General features: G+C 35.4%; 1 protein-coding gene across 4 annotated transcripts in view; it reads left to right on the top strand.

Moving 5' to 3' along the window:
- Window positions 1-24396, top strand: part of Nup98-96 (nuclear pore complex protein Nup98-96) — a 431225-nt gene that overhangs the window by 226860 nt on the left and 179969 nt on the right. For all 4 annotated transcript variants that reach the window (XM_069823886.1, XM_069823885.1, XM_069823884.1 and 1 more), the window contains 2 exons: window positions 9461-9596; window positions 10410-10541. In XM_069823886.1, the coding sequence (XP_069679987.1) occupies window positions 9461-9596; window positions 10410-10541 (268 nt within the window). The remainder of the gene's footprint in view (window positions 1-9460; window positions 9597-10409; window positions 10542-24396) is intronic.

Genomic DNA, 24396 nt, shown 5'->3' with positions numbered 1-24396 from the left:
TATAAAGACCTTGAACGAGAAAGACAACATCGTAATCCTAGGTGCGGACAAAGGGAACACAACAGTAGTCCTGAACACAGAGGATTATATGCAGAAAGTAAGAGACTTGTTAGATCCAGTTACATACAAAAAACTGGCGCGGGATCCGACCTCAGTCATCTTAAGGAAGACCAACCTCCTAATCAAGAATTCGTCGATTCCAACAGAAATACAACGCACAATCAAGAAGTCGGAAGCACTACCGCCAAGACTGTATGGACTACCTAAGATACACAAACAGGATGTTCCACTCAGGCCGATTGTCAATGCGATCGGGTCACCGATGTACACATTAGCCAAATATCTGAGCAACCTACTAAAACCCTTTGTAGGCAAGACATCGTCATACATCAAAGATTCCAGCCACTTCATTGAGAAGATTCAAACACTGAGAACCCAACCTGGAGACATTATGGTCAGCTTTGATGTGGTGTCTCTGTTTACCAGAGTCCCAATTAAAGAAACCATAGAACTACTGAAGAACATCTTCCCAGAGGACATTGTAGTGCTATTCCAACTGGTGCTCACTACAACGTATTTCCAATGGAACGAGGACTTCTATGAATAGACAGACGGAGTAGCCATGGGCAGCCCTCTCTGCCCGATGGTTGTCAACTTCTACATGGAGTCCTTTGAAGATACAACACTCAAGGCCACGACACGGAGACCAGAATGCTGGTTCAGATACGTGGACGACACATTTGGGTGTGGAGACATGGAGAACCAGCACTAAGGGATTTTCTTAACCATCTAAATGGGGTCCACAAACAGATCCAGTTTACGATGGAAATAGAATCAGATGGAAGATTACCGTTCCTGGATGTGTTTGTCCACAGGAAGCTGTGTTGCCAACTGTTATCAGATATCACATGATCCTACGTACTGAATGCTTTATTTACTTACTGTACTTTACATTTATGATAAGTTATTCTAAATAGTTCAATAATGTGTAACATATTTTCGTAGGCAAACTATACGAGAAGGGGATCAACATGTTAGGTATTTTGTCTGGCAATATGAAATTCATTGGTTTGACAAAACATTGATTCACGAGACCTAACCTAAAAATGTACTTTGTTTGACCACATGAAATTATTAATTAGTACTAACTCCGAAAACTTACCTGATTATAATGGATTATAACCACAACACACAAAATAACTTCTATATTAATATTGATCTTAATTAATTATTAATATGTTCAGATTTCACTAGCTTCCAGTAACTGACTCAGAAATCTAGTATAATTTTAATTCCATGGAACTCCAGTACCCACAACGTTTGTCTCAGCTGCCAACATACCAATTACAAAATCACTACCATTTGTAGTATTTGTCAGTATCGAAATTCGAAACGAAGTTGGCAAAAGAAAATTCAACCAAATCACCACAATCCACTAGCATACAGTGGCAGTCAAAAAAATAGAGCCATGTTGAAAGGTAGTGAAGTCAACATACAATTGTTCTATTAATGCAGTCATTTTGTATAATGTACAAGACAACATAAACTAAACGTAATGACCTTTATTTGCATTAATCTTTATAATAAAAAAATCTGTGCTATATACGTATAATGTACCAGGTCAAAATAATAAAGCCACTTGCTACAAAATAGGAAAAACTACTCCAATATGTCTGACTTTAATATTTGGTTGGATATCCTTTACTCTTCAAAAAAGCACGACATCTTTTACCCACAGAGACAGAGTCTACTAACTTCTGACAAAAACCTACTGGAAGTGAGTACCGAGCATTTTGGATTGCTTCCCACAGTTGGTCCAGATTTGTGGCCTTTGAACGATCAATTCTTTTGTTAACAATATCCCACAGATTTTCAATAGGATTTAGGTCAGGGCTCTGCGGTGGCCACTCCTATACACAAACATTTACCGTTCTAAGGAAGTTTTTTACTACTCCAGCTTATGTTTCGGATCGTTGTCATGCATGAATTGCCATACTAGTGGCATATTTTCTTCGACATATGGTATAGTTCACGCCACGGATTTTGGCAGATGGATTTTGTTAATGTGAACTCGAGAGCGAGTTCCTCACCGCTGCAAGATCGGTTATCTCTGTCGCAGCTGGAATGGGTAGGACATAAGAGTAAACACGCACACCCGAGTGTTCTATTTGACTCTGGACAGTCACCTCCAAAAACTAAACAAATATTACAGTAGTCTGTATGTGTCTCTGGTATTCCCAAGTAACTAGTTCGATTAATTAAAATGTGTCTCAGTGAAACTTACAGCAGAGTCCGTATAGGCCAGTTTCTATCTGATGATTTTTCAATTCACTGTGGACTAAAGCAAGGAGATGCACCATCACCTTTACATTTTAACTTCACTCTAGAATATCCCATTAGGAAAGTTCAGGATAACAGAGAGGGTTTGGAATTGAACGGGTTACATCAGCTTCTTGTCTTTGTGGATGACATGAATATGTTAGGAAAAACTCCACAAATGATTAAGGAAAACACGGAAATTTTACTTGAAGCAAATAAAGCGATAGATTTGGAAGTAAATCCCGAAAAGACAAAGTATATGATTATGTCTCATGACCAGAATATTGTACGAAATGGAAATATGTTTTATATCTATCTATATATATATATATGTGGGAATAAGTTAATCCTTAGTCAATAGATAACACTGACTTTTACGAAATACGAACATTAAGAGATGGAAAATGGGAGGCAGTAATAATCGAAATAATTATACCAATTTATTTTTTAACCAGCAAACGTGGAGCCTTTAAATTTAAAACTACTTCCGAACAGAGAGAAAGGAGTTGACGATTTTAAAAATTCACTAAAGTATATTTAACTAGAGACGTAAAATTTAAAATGAAGGTTATGCTCTACAATATTGGTTAAACATTCCTAGATTTTTTAAATACCATATCCTAAGGTACTGTTGAAAAGGCAAAAGGGAGTAAGAAATCTCATGTCATCCGATCTCGATGAAAGTCGATATCTGGGGATCTTTGTGATCACAGAATACGAATAAGGTATTATTTTGTTCGACTTTGTCCCTGAAGTGGTGGAGTGGGACAAAAATGGGTGAAAAATTAAATAAGATATCTTAGGAGTTTTCGAGACGAAAATTACGAATAATACAATTTGTGCTAATTCAATATGGCAGTTTCAGTACTATGAATTATATTTAAAAAAATGAAACATTGGATACTGCAAATATACATAAACACAGGTAACACATGTACAGTATTTAAGGGGGTATGTAACACCTTTTGATAGTAGGCCTATACATTTAGTAAAATCGAAAATGTAATTTCTACATAGTCTGAATGAATTTTGTGCTGGAATTTAGTATAGTCATCAGTCAGTACCTCTAGATTAATAAACAACCTTTTAGAATCCATAAAATACAGTATTTATTGTGAATGGTAATTATATTTTTTCAATTGGTGCAATTTGTGCAGGGAAAATTAGTTGCTCCGATATTTTGTACGATTTTGAATATTTTAAAATGCTTTCTTCTCTGTTCTATTCTCAATGTGCGTGTTAAGAAATTATTGCCCTTGTAATATCCATAACAATCCTATTTATTATACCTTTATATAAATCTAACTTCCGCAGAATGCAATTTTACCCAATTAACCAAATTATATTTTGATTAATAAGAAGAATCGTAATTTTATTAATTTGAATTGTCGCACCACCAGTAGAAGATCCCTAGATTATTGCTGGACAAATCTTGTATATTGATCTGGTAAGGGTAGGATTATATATATGAAGAGTCCACTGCAAGAATGATGGTTGTCACTTCTTGTCGAAAATGAACCAAGACTGTCAATGCATAGCTTAAGACATATAGAATGTACATACAGAGTTATATGGCATTAACAGTGATAGTCATTGTCCAGTAATGATCGGAAAATCACAGTTAAGCTTTGAGCGCTAAACATTTCAAACTTTCAATTGATTCTCCTGCAAAATGTATTCCGAATGACATCCATCATTCTTGCAGTGGACTCTTCATATATGCGCAATGCAATGCTTTTTCCTTTTAATTTAGAAAATGTAGGAGACGTATTGTAAAATCATTGCGAACGAAAGTCATTTACATGTATTTAAGGTATTCTTTGAGTCGGACTGTACCGTGGTGTGTTTATTAATTAATAATAATGATACGAGAGGCGAGTGTGAACATATAAACAAGGACAGACAGCCTTATCGCAATTCATTCTCACAGTTCTCACAAAACATTGGCTTGCCTACTGGAAATGTCATTGAGGTCATCTGCCAAAATCGGTGCCTCCGACTATAACAAGACATCTTTCAAAATACTTGTATACATTTCCTTATCCATTCTGCCATTGATGCGAAATATGGGACTGACACTGAACCATGAAAAACGTCCCAATACCATAATGTTACCATCTCCATATTTGATAGTTTTTATGGTGTATTTATGATTGTTTTCCTGGTTTGGTGGCTGCCTTACGTACACTTTCCCATCGGGTGAATCTGTTAAACTTAGATTCGTCTGATCACAAAACATTATGACACCAACGATCATCTTTATCCTTATGTCTCTTAGAAAATGCCAATCACTTTTTGATATTTTGTTTGGACACATGAGGCTTGTGTTTGGCTAGTCGACCATTGAGTTTCGCATCACACAGCCGTCGTCTTACAGTTGATGTTGATACATTCAGACTGTTCTCATTTGATAATAACTCTTTCAACCGTGGTGCAGTTAAGAAAGGTTCCTTTTTAACTGCTCTAGCTATCAGTCTGTCTTGACGCAGAGAACTTTTTCGTGGTCTTCCTCGTTTTTTGGACATCGCTTTAGTTTGTTTCGATTGTTTTATTGCTTTCTGTATGCGTTTACGGGAAACATTTAGTTGCTTTGCAATTTGATTCATACTGGTGCCATTTTGCCACAAACGAAACATAGTACTGCATTGATCTTCAGTTGTATTCTTTGTTCTCCCCTTCTGCATAAAAATATGTTCTGAGTTGAAAGATATACCTAAAACACTGCATATACCATGGATGCATGGTAATAAAAAAAAGTGGCTATTCAAAAACACTAGTATATTTACATGAAATTACGTAACTCTATTTTTTTTAACATTCTGTGTTTACCTTTCTATCTTCTGTGCTACTACAGACACGCAACTATTATTCCAGGACGTCAGCGTGGTGTATAGATGTTTACTGCTACATGAACTAATAACAACTGCTGCGCAGAACTGTGTACGCATGGTAGAAGTAGGTAGACATCCGCCTCTTTATCTTCAAACGAGCATGGCTCTATTTTTTTTGACTGCCACTGTATGTAGTAATGGGGGAAAAATGGTTAGATTTCACCCTTAAGGTGAAGTAAGCTGACCCGGACTATACAGTAGTAATATACCAATACTACTTTTATGAACTGATTTAAAAACTAATTCCTAAGAAATATTTTTCTACATAAGAATATAACAATTACTTAGTGCCTATAACATCATCATCTTTATATCTATCATCCACTGATGTGGAGAAATGGTTAGCATGTCCGATTGTGACCTGTCTGACTGTGCCTGGAATTTTTTCCAGCGTTTTTCGTCAACACATTAAGAGTAAATGCTGGGAAACTTCTGGTGCTGGATCCTGGATTCATTTCGCTGGCATTATCACCTGAATTTCACTGAAACGCTAGATAACCATCACAGTTGATAAAGTGTCATAAAATAAACCAATTAAAAATATCTTCTATCACTTCTAAGTATTCTGCTTCCTCATATTTCTGAAGTAGTATGATGTCATTTCAATTGTATTTCTTCATCTATTAAGCACTTTATTATAAATTAAGCATTTTGCAATTCCATTCCTTGCCATAATCATAAACATCTCCTCCTAAAATTAAAGCTGTAGGTGTCAGTGATCTTTGTCGGTGACATCCTGTCCTGCACTCATTTGTCATAGCTGTTGTATTAAATAAAATTTAAATTATCGTAGCTACAATGAAATAATTACACATGTCTACAAATAAAAAAAAAAAATGAGAGCTTTTTGAAATCTAATAACTGATTTTGTATATTCAAACTGTATGGATTACAGAAATGACTTCCGTTTATCACATCACGTTTCTAAAAAATTACATGTAATACATATCTTTATAACATGTTTAAATTGACGATATTCAATATATGGGAACCATATGACCAACACACAAATACACATTGGATTCAGTTGTTTCCTTAATATAAATACAGCTCAGATTTTAGAACATCAAAATTATTAACACATTAACTTATGACTTATTGTAATATATAAATGTTCAAGGGAAAAACTTATATGGAAATACATTTTATTCAGTGCTTAGTAAATTGCTTCATTAAGCTAAATTTTATATGTAGGGGCGCTAACAGAATTTTTTCAGGATTTACTAAGCTCTTCTTCATTACGTTCTTGTAACAGTGTGTGTCTTATAGGCCATTCTCGTTTTGTCCATTGATTCTGTCTATGTCGACTGTCCCATTCACATATGTAACATGGGTACTTGGCGTAACCCTGTTGTTGTCCTAACAACATGCACAAAATCTTCAAATCACCGTAGAGCATCCATTGATGTTCCTTGTAGTTGACTTTTTCGAGTAGCTGCTCAAGATTTTCATACGTTTTCTTGAGATGGATAGAATGAGCGACTGAAACTGATACTAGAAGGTTACCATTGTGTAGTAACACACCTTTTAAACTTCTCATGCTTGAATCGATGAAGAGCCTTCATTCATTTGTTTTGTATTCAGCTTTTAAAATTTTATGGGGTTTGGAATGTCAGTGCAATGTACTAAAGTGTCTTCTTGGTTAAAATACTGTTGTAGATCTTTCTCTCGATTTCTGTAAAAGGTTACGTAGGTTCCTGAAGCTAGCAGATTCTTCTCTTTCAGCTTTGAAGCTATAAGTTCTGAAGTGTGGGAGATTTAAATCTCTCATCAAATCATTCAGCTCATTTTGTGTGAAAGGTTGGAGCATGCCTTGTGTGTCTGCCCAATCAGAATCTTCAGATGACTCGACAGGTATAGAACTTGTTTCAGAATGCTATATATGAAGGTCATTAGGAGGGTTTGGTACAGGAATATCAAGACCATGTGGTGCAGGTGTAAGCAGATTCCAAATCAGGATAAATCATTCCTTTTTTGTTTTTTGTATTGAAGCCTTTAACTTTGCAAATACAAAAATAGTAGTTGTCAGTGTGGTTTTTTTGGCTCATGTTACACCATTGGAATTCCAAAACTAGGGGCTTTCTTCTTTCCCTTTAACCTGTTACTTAATTCCGCAATAAAACACTGCAAGCTTTATGAGGGGCCCATGGTTTATCCTGATCGCCCAGCTTAATTCCAAAATAAGCAAAATAAACGCTTTTAACAAGTGAAGTTATATTGTGTCTCTGTTTTGCAATCATGAAACGTCCACAAATATAACAAAATATATCTGGATCGTTCAAACTCTGGCTTCTGTTCATGGATATAGCACAACAAACAAACTAAACCACACCAAATAGTCCACAGAAACACACTGCAATAGAATAGACTTCTCAGAACTAGTTTATGTAACTTTTCTCTAATGTCCGCCATTACAACAGTTGAAAGTGCTGCCATTTGATCATAAAATATTGTCACCTCTAACAACACAGTGATGCAAAATTAACAACATTAGAGTGATTGTGTACTCTCAAATAAATTGTTGTGTTCCTATTTAATTGGAGATATTGTGTATTTTTTAATGTCTTAATAATCACAAATACTGAAATTATTAAAAATTGGTATGTGATAGGACAAAACCGTTGACATTTCTGGAGTCAGGTGAACAAAGTGAATATGAAACAAGTGTCAAAACCAAAAAAGGAAAATCTGTGTTGACCTGTGTTATTAGATACTGATCAGGGATTACTAGTACACAATACTCTCAGACCAGACAACACTGTACTTCCAGTGGTTCCTACTATCTCTACACCACTTAACCTTCCCTCTTTGCCCGCTCACTGTTGCCCTCTGATAAGAAATATTCCTGCTGCCCAGAATCGTGCTATCTGACAGTGACTGCTTTATAGTGTCTCACAATGCCTCGCGACAGCTTAACACTTTCTGCTCGCGACAAGTGATCTTCTGGTTGTTTGAATTTGGGAAACTGCCCTAGCCTAGAAAATGGCGTCATGGTGCATTTTCACGATTTTGGAATAACAGAATAAATGTAGATTTTGGGTAGACGTGACCTAAATGAGCTCATGCAAGAAATAAGAAGTGATGAGAAAGGTTTAAAAAATTTCACTAAAATTAATATTGCTACTTTTGATTAAAGAGGGTTTTCTTTTGTTGACTGAGACCCGACTGGAGTTACGTGTTATGGTGTATTAAACATTTCTGCTTTGAGTTCATGGACATGGCATACTCATGTATGTGCAGTATGCTGCACCTATCAGATGTCTGCTTATGACCAAGTTCAAATATTCGTCCAATATTGTCTTCTCGTGTTGCTTGAGACCATCTTGTCATGTCTGATTCTGTATGCATCACATTATACAGTAAGTACCATCAGACCAAATGTTGTGTTGTGCTGCGCCACATTGCATCTGATTCTGTGTGCCTAACAGTTTGGCTTCATCCAATCCCTAATAAGGCCCAAAACCACCCATGCATACCTTTCTATAACCCTATTTCAATTTTAATACTGGATGAGTATCAAATGTAAACAGCTTTAAGAACTGATAACTCAAATAGTTTTGTTGGAGACCCTGAGTTTCCTACTTGAAATTGCTTGTCTACAACCCTTCTATAACTATATAAATTTCTTCTTTTGAATTCTGAAACATCCTGTATAAAAATGTTATATTTTCATTATATTATGGTACAATAATCAGTACCTCTATTAGTTACTGTCATCAGCATTATTATTATTATTATTATTATTATTATTATTATTATTATTATTATTGATGATGATGATGATGATGATGATGATGATGATGATGATGATGATGATGTCATAATTGTGCTGTATGTAATAGTATTGTGACATTTAGTTTTCATGCATATCCACTGTTTTGAAATAGTGATTTAGCGTGTCTTGACTGCAAAACTGGTAGGCCCAGGATCAAATCATAGTTAGGGCAGGTCTGGTTTAGGTTTATTCTGGGATGTTCCCTCAACACATTAAGGCAAATGCTGGGTAACTTTCGGTTTCAGATCCTGTAGTCATTTCACTATCATTATTGCCTTCATGTTCATCCATCTTGCCATTTCCATGCTCTTGTCATCGTATCATACTGGTGAACAGAATCTGACCTAATGAGTGCTACAGCCTCAGAACAGGTTCTTAAGCTACATGCCAATATGTGTGATGTCAGCCAAAAAAAAAAAAAAAAAAAGTTTCCAGGTATATCAAAGAATTTGTGTTTTTTTGGTTTTTGTTCCAGATATCACGCGGATTGTCAGATGGTTTACTGCCCAATGATATAACAAGTCATCCTCGAAGCCTTGTTCCCGTTCTCTTGGAAGATGATCAAGATATGGAAGAAGGAATCCGTAGACAAATGGAAATGTTTGATAATGGTATGCTAAACAGCATAAGGTCCTCTATTGTTAGTATGAGGGTATATGATGGGACAAAACACATTATTTTCCTGACGAACACTCTTTATGGTAGACTGTTCACTGTGCTTTGTCATTAGGTCCAAGGCATGTAGGTGTAGATACAATCAGGTACAATTGCTTCTTAAGAGCAGTGAATAATGTTTACATAGCTTACTTTAAAGGGGATAGATATGCTACATGTTATAGAATCCTGGACCTTGGTGAAAAATCAACAAACAAATTTTACTTGCCACCCATGTCCATAATTGATGACGTCACCCGAATAAGGGCATATAGAGTAAAATGTAGTTCTGATATAAACTAATTTCAATGTTTGTCAGTTGTCAAGTTCATCATAGTTGTGTCGAAAAAGGATAATTTAACAATGAAGAAAAACTTTTTCGACACAAATGTGATGAACCTGACATCTGACAAACATAGAAATTAGTTTATATCAGAACCACATTTTGCTCTATATGCCCTTATTTGGGTGATGTCCTCAATTCATCCTTGCTGATCATCATCCTTAGCATGATATCTCATTTGGTGTATTAATTTCTACCAGAGAGATAAAGCTTTATTAGAACTGAAAATCTTCACATTTCCAGAGTAGCAGAGGATCTAGTTAAGGGAATAAATTCAGTAAGTCAAGCATTGGCAGTCAAATATTATTTTTCAGAAGGAATTTAGAAATACTGGAGCAAAGCTAGGACGTTGGAACAATGTGTTGGCCTATTTCATGATTTGATGTTGATCACTGTTAGCTGATTTTTCTGTTATTTGATTTTTCAGATGATGAACTGGAAAAGATGCAGCAGAGTCCCACAATGCAATTAGCAAAAGAAGTTGGATCTCCAACACACAAAGTTCAGCTCATGAAGGCTTCATTTTTTATGGAAGATGAAGAGGAAGAATTGGAGACTGGTATGCAAATTTTGTCTAATGCTTTATAGTTTTTAACTTTTAAAGGGCTTCGTTAGAGGTGGGGAAAAAATAACGTAACAGTTATTTTGGAACTGTTCCAAAAAGTAACGGCACCTTGGAATACTACGTTCCAAAATAACAGTGTTGTTCTGAGCTAGTACGAAATACTTGCAGTTACAAATACTCGTTTCACTTTGGAACTATATTATGACGTCTGTTCCACAGAACGGAACATGTTTGGTACTATTGAAAGCAGTAACGCCAACTTTTGGAAATACAGTGGGTGGGCTCAGACATTTGAGGTATAAGTTAAATCTCACAACACAACAAATTATTGGGTGGGCTCAGATCCCACGAGGCCATATAAGTTGGCGCCACTGTTTGAAAGCAGAATTGGGAATCCTTTCGTTGTACTGAAATAAATGTTGGAAACTAAAGTAAAAGATAAATAGTAAAGATACGAAGATCGTCTTTAAAAAAGTACACATTATCTTCGAACTGATGTTAATTGAGTACAAGATTCTATCAAATAACATAATGCCTGTATTATAGTAACTACTTTGTGAATTTTATCGAGGGAGATGAAAATATATAGGTTATGTTTTATTTGCAAATATTTTACAGTTTTAATTTCATTACCAATTCTTGAAATTAAACTTAAGTCTGTTGAGACATGACTGTATTATTGAAGTTCTTTTGTTTAAAAAAAGTACAACGGTAAATTTTCATATTTCATTACAATGAGATTATTATTCTTCATGACGGTACATTATTAATATGAATTTTAGCACGGCCGAAATGATTATAGCTTTTATTTACTAATTTTTGGAGAAATTGAACACTATTGTGACCTTCAGCTAAGCAGAAGAGGAAAAATAGGTTAGGTTTTATTTACCACTGGGATCCATTTCGATTTCGTGACCAATTTACAAATAATTTAAAATTACATTACATTTCCTGCTTCTAACAAATCTGATCTACGAATTCAATTTAGCATTAGAAAAGATTTAATTTCCAGGAATTCACATCACGACTCATTATGAGATCGTACTGCATCACATGGCATACAGGGAAGTATGTGATCATTTAGCGTCCTAAACACTACTGTTATATTGCATACTAGTCGTACGTATGTACATGTTCCTAAATACCACTGTCCTTAACACTACTGTTATATTGCATACTAGTCGTACGTACGTACATGTTCCTAAATACCACTGTTACATTATGTACTAGTTGTACGTGGCTCTTCCACTGAGCTCTATGCTCACTGGCCTGTTCCAAAACACCACTGCTACATTACATACTCCTGTTATACAAAATACTTGCTGTTACAAAAAAACTCGATGTTACGGAACTACATTATGAGCACATAGGCCTGGCATCAGTCCCTATCCTGAGCAAGATTAATCCAGTTCCTACCATCATATTCCACCTCCCTCAAGTCCATTTTAATATTATCCTCCCATCTACGCCTTTGTTTCTCCAAAGGTCTTTTCCCCTCAGGTCTTCCAACTAACACCCTATATGCATTTCTAGATTCAGCCATACGTGCTACATGTCCTCCCCATCTCAAACGTCTGGATTTAATGTTCCTAATTATGTTAGGTAAAGAATGTAACACGTGCAGTTCTGCTTGTGTAACTTTCTCCATTCTCCTGTAACTTCATCCCTCTTAGCCCCAAATATTTTCCTAAGCACCTTATTCTCGATTACCCTTAACCTCTGTTCCTCTCTCAAAGTGAGAGCCCAAGTTTCACAACCATACAGAACAACTGATAATGTAACTGTTTTATAAATTCTAATTTTCAGATTTTTGATAACTCGTTTTATGGACTCATATGAAAAACTGTAATTCTTCTTTACGTTTATTCTAGTTCCTTTCTTGACCAACATATCAGCTTTCTCAATACCATATATTCCACAATGGGCTGGGATCCATTGAAGAATTAAGGTTTTGTTTAAATTTTGAATCTGCCTTAACATACAGTGGATTTCCTTAATTTTTTCTGATTTAACAAAAGTAGTTGTTCTTACTGCCTGGATTGCAGCTTTGGAATCAGATAAGAGAACTATATTTATGCATTTCTGTAACCAAGGAAAAACATTTTGGACAGCTGCGTAAATAGCTTCAAGTTCACCATCAAAATTTGTTGCACATTTGCCAACATTTTTATAAAATGAAAAATATGGACAAGTAGCACCTGCTCCAGCTCCTTGATCTGGATTTATGAGTGAGCCATCTGTGTAATATGTACCCAATCATCCTGTGGATATCTTGTGTTAATAGTCAGAAGAGTAATGGATTTTGCTATTTCTGAGTGAGTAACACTTTTGTGGAAGATTTCATCTAGATCGAGATGACAATTCACTCTGAAATTATTTATTGGATTATACTGAAGTATTATATTTTCTTTTCCAGTTGGTATTTCTAGATTTTCCCTAATCTTTACGACTTCCTGTATGAATCCGTTTTGAAACTTTAGTGTAGATGTGGAGTTATATCTCTTCCATTTGTCAGAATTTGGAAGTTGTCTTAATTTTTCATAAGTTAGAAGGGCTTGAATTTCAAGATCTACCATAATTGGCTTGTTAGAAGTAATTATTCGTATGGCTTCAATAGGAGTGGTTTTAACTGCCCCAGTGATGAGACGCAAGGCTTGGTTTTGTGTTCTTTCCAGTATCTGTTTATTACTAGTTGATGCAGTTATGAGGACTTCGTTACCATGTTTTAGGACAGGTTTTATGTAAGTCAGGCCTGGGCAGCAAGAGCGGATTCTGCTCTCTCACGGGAGCCATATGATTTCTCTTCTTCCCCGCCGAACACCGCGCAGCATTGATTCAGTGACTGATGAATATTAAGCGTCCCCGTTTAGAGTTTGGATCTGCTCCCGATGCCCAGTCCTGATGTAAGTGTTGTAGGTTGTGTTTAGTGTAGTCCTTGAACAACCCCATTTGGTTCCTGCTAGTCTCTTCAGTAGTCTGAATCTTTTGGTGGCCTTCTCACTATCTTATATAGTTAATGTGATTTCTCCATGTAAGCTTACTATCAAAATGTACTCCTAGATAACAAACACTGTCTGTTCTTTGTAACTTAGCATTACTATAGTTAAGATTTACTTCAACTGATTTCTTTAATAATGAGTAGAGTTGGAATTATTATTATTATTATTTTTTTCTCCGGTATTAACTGACATTATTTGAACACCAAATTTTAAGTTCATCTAGAGATTACTGTATGATTTCTTGGAGTTTTTCAAATTTGTTTGTTTTTTGCGAAGTTCAAATGACCAAGTCATCAGCAAAAAGTGCTGTTTTAACACTAGATTTTTCCAATTGTAGTGGTAGGTTATTAATGTATATATTAAACAATACTGTGCTTAATACAGCACCTTGCAGTAATCCAAGATGTGTTTGCTTATATTTGGAAGTTATCTGTCCATAGGTGGTACAGCAATATCTTTGAGTAATGAACTCGGATATCCATCTTAACATATTGGCTTTAATGCTCAATTGCTGAAGTTTCATGATGAGTTTGTATCTCCGAACATTATCATATGTCGATTTAAGGTCAACAAATACGGCTAGTGTATCCTTTTTTTCTTGTTAAATCCGTCCTTAATATCCTGACTTAGTAGTATTGAATAATTGATTAAATGGCGATCTTACTCGTGTTAATTGTGTAAGCATATGCGGCTTACAGCTGTTTCGGTGCTTCTTCACACCATTCTCAGAGCCTACTAGATCTCGGCGTCATCCCGAACTTCGCTGCCTGTTGTGTGGGTGCGTTCGATTGTTGAAAAGTGGTGTCAAATAGTGTATGTTCTGAAATTGATCTGTATGTTGAGAATTTGATCAGGGTGTGTTTTAGTGTGTCTGTATATTTCATATTGTTCTAGTGTGTTGAGTTTTTTAATCAATTATTTACATTCAAGTGTTAAAAGTAGTGTACGAAAGATTCAACATGAACTTATTATATAAGACAAAAAGGAGATGAACTCACACAAAGCACCACAACTGCTTTTTCGGCTATGTAATTTACACACGTGTGGACTGTGAATGTTACGAATATAGTATCACACGCAATTGAGCACCCACGTGCAATAATGGGGTAAGTAGATACGAAATATATTCATACTTACCCATTATTGCACGTGGGTGCTCAATTGGGAGTAAATAGGTTTGAGTTCGACATGCGGTAAAGCTCATGAAATCTCTGATGGGCAAACAGGTTGCGGAGTAAATTTTCTTCAACTTAATCTGTTTTCCTGCCGATCTACAGTAGTTCCAGCATTGTTTCATTATCATTATTGTGCGAACATACCGACAATATATAGCTTTCGCAGTCCAGAAGTATCGTTAAAAAGCAATAAATGAACAGAAAAAAATATACAATTAGGTAATATTGCATATAAACAAATAAGTTGTTAATTTTAGCAGTCGTCAAATTATCAACAACTTTCTCTTTTTTTTTTTTTTTTTGATGTTCTTGAGAAATTTGGGATGAATATTATCTGGGCCTGGAGTTTTGTTATCGGTTTTACAAAGAGCTGTTTCCAACTGAAAGATTTCAATCAATGTGAAAAATATCATCTATATTTTTAGCATTCAAGTTCTGGGCTTGCTTATTTTTAATTTGGTACTTCATGATCTTCTGTAATTTCCTGTATTGTTTTCAGATTTTTTATGCAGAAAAATGAGTATTAAACTTTGAGTCAATTTTACAATCATCTGTTATATGTGTGGCCATGTTTTATTGGTTGTTTGGAAATAGATTCTCTTTGTGTGATGGATACATATTTATAAACTTTGCTACTATCTTGTTTGTAATCTAAATTTTCTACAAATTTATTAAGTGAAATTCTTTTAGCATTTAATACGCTTTTTTTTAAACTTTGCAGCTTTATTTTTCCAAGCAAGTAGGCTTTCTTTATCCTTATTAATTTCAGCTGTCTTCCTGGCTTCTTCTCTTTCATTTTTTAGTTTTCCTAACTCATCAGTCCAAAATGGTTAACAGCAATTACCACACTGATTCTCCAAGTGAACGTCAAAATTCAAGCTGGAACAATATGCTACAAGATTTAAAATCCATTCCTGATCTACCACGAAAATCTGCTGTGACCATGTTCAGACTGATTACTGGTCATGACTGTCTTACAAAATATCTACATCGAATTGGCTTATTGGACTCTGCTAAATATTATTGTGCAATAAAGAAGATGCCATGGACATGGAACATCTAAAAATCTGTGAATCCCTGGAAAATTTTATGGACCTTACATGTAAATATTGGGAAGCAAGAAGGAGAATGACTTCACTGTTAAATATTGAGCATTAGACACACACTTGCTTTCAGATTTTTTGAGAGCAGTCTGGATAATAAAAGCTTCTCAACTGAGTAATAACAGGCATTTCCTATATTTATTGTGTGTTTAATTTCCTCTCGAATATCATTTATACAGTGAAACCTTGATTCATCGTTTTTTGGGGAACGGAATAAAAACGATCATATCAGAAAACCATAAAAATTACTGTATTCAAGTGTATAATAGACGCAACAGAGTTATGAATGTATCCCACTGTTCTCTAGATAATTTAAGGGGCAATACCCACATAATCGATGTATTTAATTTTAACAATAATCATAAATATAAAATCATAATGGACATGTCTCGTAAGATTTTATTCTTGTTTGCAAACTTGCAATAAAAAATCTTTTGTTTGCTTAAATAGGGTATAAAATGAACAACCGAATGGTGATTACACTGAATGCATCTTTATTAGAACATTATGTACACTATTTCTTGCAGAAAAAATCTGCAATTAGCTTCCATTTCATACATATTTTACACCTGAATTCTGTAGTGAATTTCTGATAAGAACGATACTGCAGTAAACAGAAAGGTAAAATTTTACCATCTTCCACACCATCGTATTAAGTAATGTGCGTGTTGAGGATGATGTACACAGTAGAAATTAGTTTGCTGTTCCTTGCAAGATGTTGGTCATTAGTGATAATTTAGACAGAAATAAAATATAAACCTAGATTCGTGATACGTTCAGAATGCAGATATGTGTTACTACAAATCTATTCCCATAAATTTAATACTATTGTTTAAAGTAGGCAGGCTTCCATTATCCCATACTGTTGCATTATATACAACTAGAACCTGTGTCACAAATTATAGTAACTTCACTATGTCATATCGCACGAAAATAATGTCGAAACTTGTCGAGCTCTTTAGTAACCCTACAAAGATACTTCTCCTGTACACTTCTAAGCATATAAACCTGTACTGAACATAAACAATGTACAGAAACACTTGCCACTGTGGAGATTGGCGTCTGTGTTGTAGCACAGCCAACTCTAAAACAAGTCGCAGCATTAAGATGACAAATCTTGTTAGGTAAGAGACTGCGTAATATATTCCATAATAATACTTTATCAAGTGTTTATATGCATCCACATCATTCTTGTGTGGAAAAATATGATTAATCGATAAGTTACTATAAAATTGTATTCCTTTTCAGAATCTAATACCTGTCTTCATAGCACAGATCACATACGTAGTAACTAATTTCCACATTAACAGACTATACCAAATGCATGTGGAGAGTTTGTGTGCTGCACTAAGATGGAGAATCATGTATATATCATGACAGCATAACACATTTTACGTTTCTTTGCGAAGTTTGACATAGTCTCCGGATCGCAGTCTTCTGCATTCTCTTGCTTCAGAGATAATAATTAGTCAACAAATTTTAACTTTGAAAATTGTGCCGAAATGAAACATTGTTACTATCCACATATTTGTTATGCTGAATCCAAAAATAGAACCCATTTTTCAGCAGCAGCCGCCTCAGATTTTCAGTTATTACCCTTATTACGCTTGTGAAAAGTTCGTTACTACCTAAGCAGTTCCACATTTTTAATATCTAATGCAGAATGCATAAACATAATCTTCCACAATTATAGTGTTGTAAGTACTAAAAATAAAGTATCCTTCATGTTATAATGATGTTAATGGCTGCTTACATTTACATAGTGGATGGCAGGTGTCACTTTAAAACACTTTTTTGTGTATGTTATAGTTTTCTCTCTTTGTATGAACCAGCAATAATCACTTATCATAGATGGATTCCATCTCCCTTTATAATGCTGTTCCATCTGTAAAATGTCTTGGTAAAAATGTTCCCCTTGTTCGTCACTCGCTGCACCCAAGGTTTAAGGAAAAAATCTAAATGAGAATGCAGGAAGTGAATTTTGAGATACATCCTGCATCTCAAATTCTTATAATTTTAAGGAGAGTCTGAATTAATTCGTAATTATTTTCTTCCTTCTTGTTGCTGAGAAACCCATTCACAACACTTTCACAAAGTTCTTCATGAGCCCTAATTTAATGTGTAAAGGAGGGAGATATATTTTTTTGTGGATCAAATAAAGGTTTAAATTTTACATTATGTTTCCCAGGAGTGAAATCTTCTTTTCTCGGTCATTCCTTGACTATATAGTGGTGTTGAGTATCTCGGTTGTCTCAAAGGCACAGAAAAAGGATATTTAGTGAATCCACTCTGCATTCCAAGTAGAAGACTTCAAGATCCCGCAAATATGCCAACAATTGTTTTCATATTTTAATGGCTTCAAGAATACGACACATGTTTTCGTATGTTTCTTTCATTGCTGCACGGTACAGATATATAGGAAAGTTTATTGCCATTGTGTAACACAATGGCTTTCAGACTAATTTTAGAAGTATCTAAGCGCCACTCTTCAGCATTATGTGTAATACCTAGTTTTAATCAGTCCATTTACACCTCTGCATGCACAAACTCCAGGATCTGTAACTATGAAAAATGGTAATATATCCTTATTTGTTTCTAAATACTGAAACATTAGTATCTTTATCCAGCACCTTCCATTTCTGAAGACGAGATCCTAGAAGCTCAGCCAGCTGTTTAGTTAAGTACAAACAACGTACCAGATCGTTGAGTTCCACCTATGTTATTAAATGTGACTTTTCTTCTCTCTCTTCATCTGGAATGTAGACGTTATTCCTTGATGTAGAAGACTGCAAAACATCAGATGACATGTCAGATTCCGATTCTTCTTGCCATGTAGAAGGTGGAATGGGAACAGATAAATTTTCTCTATGAGGTATTGGTCTTATAGCTGATGGGAGATTAGGATACTGAATGAGTCTCTTATTTTTTAGGAAGATCCAGTAACATTGGTTAAGCAGAAATAACAGTCATCTTCGTGATTTTTTTGTTCACTCCATGCCATTGGTACGGAAATTTTTTACAACTATGCCTTTGCTTCTTCATTTCATTTCACATAGAACAGCTCACACTACTAACAAAACCTCTACACCCCGAACTAAACAAAGTACAGATTGACTGTCTCTGTTTTCATTACCAGGCAACCTGTAAGTCTGTCTTATCTTTCAAGTATCAACAAACCATGATTCAGACGTGTCAAGTGAAGGGGGACTTGATATAATGGATAAAAATCAAAGAAGCGCTACATGTATACTAGGTATTGAAAAATGTGTATAAGTTCTATATTTACAATGCTAAATTATTGAAATTTATTTCATGTGTACCTTGTTAAATAGGTATACATATGCATACATCATAACTGAACGTAGGCACCTGTGGCTTCCACCAATTTCCTCAAGTGGCCGGTAATGGAATCCAAAGTCTTCTAGAGGAAATTGCATGGGGCATTGGTGATAATGCCCCAAATCCATGCGTCCAATTCTTTATTCTCTCTGGACGGATTGTGGCATTCCTTCCTTTCTCCGTATGCCACCATCTCTAAACGAGAACAACGGAATTCCACACTTCATAGCATGCAGCAATCTCCGCTCGCTCGTGAACAAACAGTGATTGACCATCTTTGCTATTGTTGCGCGAACAGCCCCTCACGGCCACAATCTATACTACGAACGCACAAAAATTCAAACTCTATTTAATGATCTGTATGTACACACAATTTTCATTATGATTCCATCAATATTAAAAATTCTACAGCCAATTAATAATACCTAGTAACTTTCCGCCTACACTGTATTTATCGCCGTTCATAAAATATAACATTGTTCCAGTGCTCAGAAACCTGACGTGATGGAAAAAATCTGATTACATATTCGTAATCAGCGCATCAGACTCGGTAATAATCAGCATTCTGTTTGTCGGCACAAAAAATGTTGTTGACTAGTGTAATGGAGAGCAAAAATTTCGCCCTTTCAAAATAAAAGAAAACCATGCATGCGGGAAAGTATGGCATCAGGACCATGATTTCTCAACGATCGATGTTATAGAACGATAGTTCGAGGAACGATGGAACTGGGAAAAAATAATGTTTTTTATATGGGACTACTTCCGAGATGAAAAAAAAAAAGCGGACGAAAAAGGCGGGAAAACGACGATAATGGGAACGATGCATTGAGGTTCCACTATATTTTTTACTGTTGCTCCAAGGTACTTGAATTTTTCCACCCTTCAAAGCATAAATTTCCAATTTTTATATTTCCATGTCGTACTATGTTCTGGTCACAAGATATAATCATATACTTTGTTTTTTCGGGGTTTACTTCCAAACCTATCTCTTTACTTGCTTCAAGTAAAATTCCTGTGTTTTCCCTAATCGTTTGTGGATTTTCTTCTAACATATTCACTTCATCTGCATAAACAAGCAACTGATGTAACCTGTTCAATTCCAAACCCTCTCTCTTTTCCTGAACTTTCCTAATGGCATATTCTAGAGCAGCGGTTCCCAAACTTTTTCAGCCACGGAGCCCTTTTTGAAGAAAAAGTTTCTCGTGGAGCCCCAAGAAATGTTTACATTTTAGTTTTATCTGACTACCTTCTATGAAGCATATTTCACACAATACATATACGGAAATATATATATATATATATATATATATATATATATATATATATTAATAAAGGAAACAATAGTAAAAATGTACTGGATATAATATTATTTAAATCTACAAAATTATATAACAAGTAGTTACGATATTAAACAAATGTTACAATGTTACATGTACATTCGAAGTTAATGTGAAGAATGTGCCTGTTCCTTGCAGCAGAGTTTGTCAATGTCTGGAATCTTAGAAGTCAGTTGAAGACGTAATCATCTTTTGTGTCCATACAAGCTCGATATTTTGTTTTTGTAGCTGTGTATCTCGAAAAGGTCGTTTCACGCAGGGTACATAGTACCAAAAGACAGTAAGAGAAATGTAGCTTTTGAATTTAATATTAAGAGATCCTCCCCTAACTTAGGCCAAAATTCGGGACATGGTTTGCTTTTAAATGATGCCTGACAGTGGCTGTCCGAAACCATGTCTATAACGACCTCATATCTGAAGCAGTGAGGATTGCTGGTTTTGACATCACTGGAAATGGATCTACAACCTACTCATATTTCTTTAGAATCAATTCCCGAGTGTCTCTTGGAAAGTATGAATTTGTATTCTGAAGCATATTGTCAAGATGTTCTTTTATTACTGGTATGAATGAGTCATTTATTGTTATGTTTTCTTCTTCTTTAAAGTTTGAAGTCAATGAGAAACGTCATATCCTTATTGTCGACGCTTTCTATGTAGAACGCTATCTTTTTCTTTAGCGCGACAATTTTGTCATCAGCATCGAATATAGTCTTCTGTTTACCTTGTATGTATGTGCTCAATTCATTTTTGAAAAATGTCTGCCAAGTAACATAATTTGTACAACCATTCCTGATCATTCAAATAATCTGCTAGCAAATTGTTTTGGTCATTCAAAAGTGAAGAAACTTCCGTTCGAAGTTCATGCAAACGGGACAACGCTTTACCACGCTACAACCATCGCACTTCTGTTTGTAATATTACTAACAATTACTTCTGTATATTACCCATATCGTCACACAGGATTTTAAGTAGCTTACACTGCGAAGGTCGTGCCTTAAATTTGATAATTTTGACGGCATTGTCTAATACGGTACCTGCTTTAATAACACTGGCATTTTTTTCGTTGCGAACCCCTTGTCGGTGTAGTATACAATGACTACTTGTGCAGTTTTTAAACCCTTCTTGATCCTTGCAACAGCGCCAGCAACAGGACCTACCATGGCATTCGTGCCATCTGTGCACACGTCAATGCAATTGTCCCGCGGTATCGAGTTTTCAATTAAGAAGAAAAAATTTCACTATCGATTGTAGAGGAAATCAATGGCTTGCAGAAAAAAATATTTCATGAAAGAACCTGATAATTCATACCGCACAAACATCATTAACACAGCTAATCTGGCAACGTACGTTGATTCGTCAAGTTGTAGCAAAAATTTCGTTAAACTGATACGGGAAATCACGATATTTTTTTACACCTTTTCATAGATTCTGGATACGATTATGCAGTGTTATTTGATAAGTGCACACTGGAAATCAAATTTGCAGTTTTCTTGCCCAACATGCACTTCACTACCTTCACTAATAGTGGTTTCATGAGTTTCAGCATGGGTGAAGTTTACCAGCAAGAGCCTGGTCATGACTAACCAAGTACGACGTTTTCAGTGCATTCTCGTTGTTTTTTTTTACACGACATAAAATTTTGTCTGAACTGCATGGAGTTCGTCACTTTTTCTTTCGAAGTAGTCTGATGTTTTATTTGTGAATTTTTGAAGTGAGAAATGCCGTCTAAGCTTGGGAGGGAACATAGAACTATTGAGAAAAACTTTGTTATTATATCACACACTGTGGACGTTCATCAGCAAACTCAGTGAATTCCATGTCCAAATATAAATGACAATATTTTCGTTTGTTACTTTCTTTCAATACCTCTACCCTAGGCATCGTAGACTCTGAGACAGGATCATGTTCAGCATATTCCGGACTCAATTTCCAGGAATTCGCACTATCTTCTTTGAAAGTAAGGTTATTGCTGTTGTTATCCCTCTTTGACTGAGCACTGGTTGATGGTTAATGACTCTTAGGTCTTAGGGATCCTGTCTCAAGCCACAGTTCCAGTTCAACGAAAGTTTAGTAGCTAACACATCTGCTATCAAATTAACATGCAGGTATGCAGTACCGGTATATATATATATATATATATATATATATATATATATATATATATATATATATATATACTTACTTACAAATGACTTTTAAGGAACCCGAAGGTTCATTGCCGCCCTCACATAAGCCCGCCATCGGTCCCTATCCTGTGCAAGATTAATCCAGTCTCTATCATCATATCCCACCTCCCTCAAATCCATTTTAATATTATCCTCCCATCTACGTCTCGGCCTCCCCAAAGGTCTTTTTCCCTCCGGTCTCCCAACTAACACTCTATATGCATTTCTGGATTCGCCCATACGTGCTACATGCCCTGCCCATCTCAAACGTCTGGATTTAATGTTCCTAATTATGTCAGGTGAAGAATACAATGCGTGCAGTTCTGCGTTGTGTAACTTTCTCCATTCTCCTGTAACTTCATCCCTCTTAGCCCTAAATATTTTCCTAAGCACCTTATTCTCAAACACCCTTAACCTATATTCCTCTCTCAGAGTGAGAGTCCAAGTTTCACAACCATACAGAACAACTGGTAATATAACTGTTTTATAAATTCTAACTTTCAGATTTTTTGACAGCAGACTAGATGATAAAAGCTTCTCAATCGAATAATAACTGGCATTTCCCATATTTATTCTGCATTTAATTTCCTCCCGAGTGTCATTTATATTTGTTACTGTTGCTCCAAGATATTTGAATTTTTCCACCCCTTCGAAGGATAAATCTCCAATTTTTATATTTCCATTTCGTACAATATTCTCTCCACAAGTCTCATATTATTGTAACGTTAATTATTTAAGCACAATTGATAGTACTAATGTACAAAAATTGTCAAATAAATTTAAAAAAAAAAAAAAAACAATATTCTGGTCACAAGACATAATCATATACTTTGTCTTTTCGGGATTTACTTCCAAACCAGTCGCTTTACTTGGTTCAAGTAAAATTTCCATGTTTTCCCTAATCGTTTGTGGATTTTCTCCTAACATATTCACGTCATCCGCATAGACAAGAAGCTGATGTAACCCATTCAATTCCAAACCCTGCCTGTTATCCTGAACTTTCCTAATGGCATATTCTAAAGCGAAGTTAAAAAGTAAATGTGATAGTGCATCTCTCTGCTTTAGCCCGCAGTGAATTGGAAAAGCATCAGATAGAAACTGACCTATACGGACTCTGCTGTATGTTTCACAGAGACACATTTTAATTAGTCGAACTAGTTTCTTGGGAATACCAAATTCAATAAGAATATCATATAATACTTCTCTCTTAACAGAGTCATATGCCTTTTTGAAATGTATGAATAACTGATGTACTGTACCCTTATACTCCCATTTTTTCTCCATTATCTGTCGAATACAAAAAATCTGATCAATAGTCGATCTATTATGCCTAAAACCGCACTGATGATCCCCAATAATTTCATCTACGTACGGAGCTAATCTTCTCAAAAGAATATTGGACAAAATTTTGTACGACGTCAACAAAAGTGATATTCCTCGAAAGTTACCACAGCTGGTTTTGTTCCCCTTCTTAAAAATAGGTACAATTATGGACTCCTTCCATTGTTCTGGTACAATTTCCTTTTCCCAAATAGCAAGTACAAGTTTATAAATTTCGCTATATAATGCACTTCCACCCTCTTGTATTAATTCTGCTGGAATTTGATCGATACCTGGAGACTTGTACTTTTTCAGATTTTCCATCGCAATTTCGACTTCTGAAAGCGTGGGTTCGGGTATAAATGGCTCAGCAGTTTGTATTTCAATTTCGTCCCGATCATTTCTATTTGG

The sequence above is a fragment of the Periplaneta americana genome, chromosome 4 (assembly GCF_040183065.1).
Source record: "Periplaneta americana isolate PAMFEO1 chromosome 4, P.americana_PAMFEO1_priV1, whole genome shotgun sequence".
NCBI classification, from domain to species: Eukaryota; Metazoa; Arthropoda; class Insecta; order Blattodea; family Blattidae; genus Periplaneta; species Periplaneta americana.
Note: the sequence above shows the minus strand (reverse complement) of the source record. Positions and strands in the feature narration are given on the sequence as shown.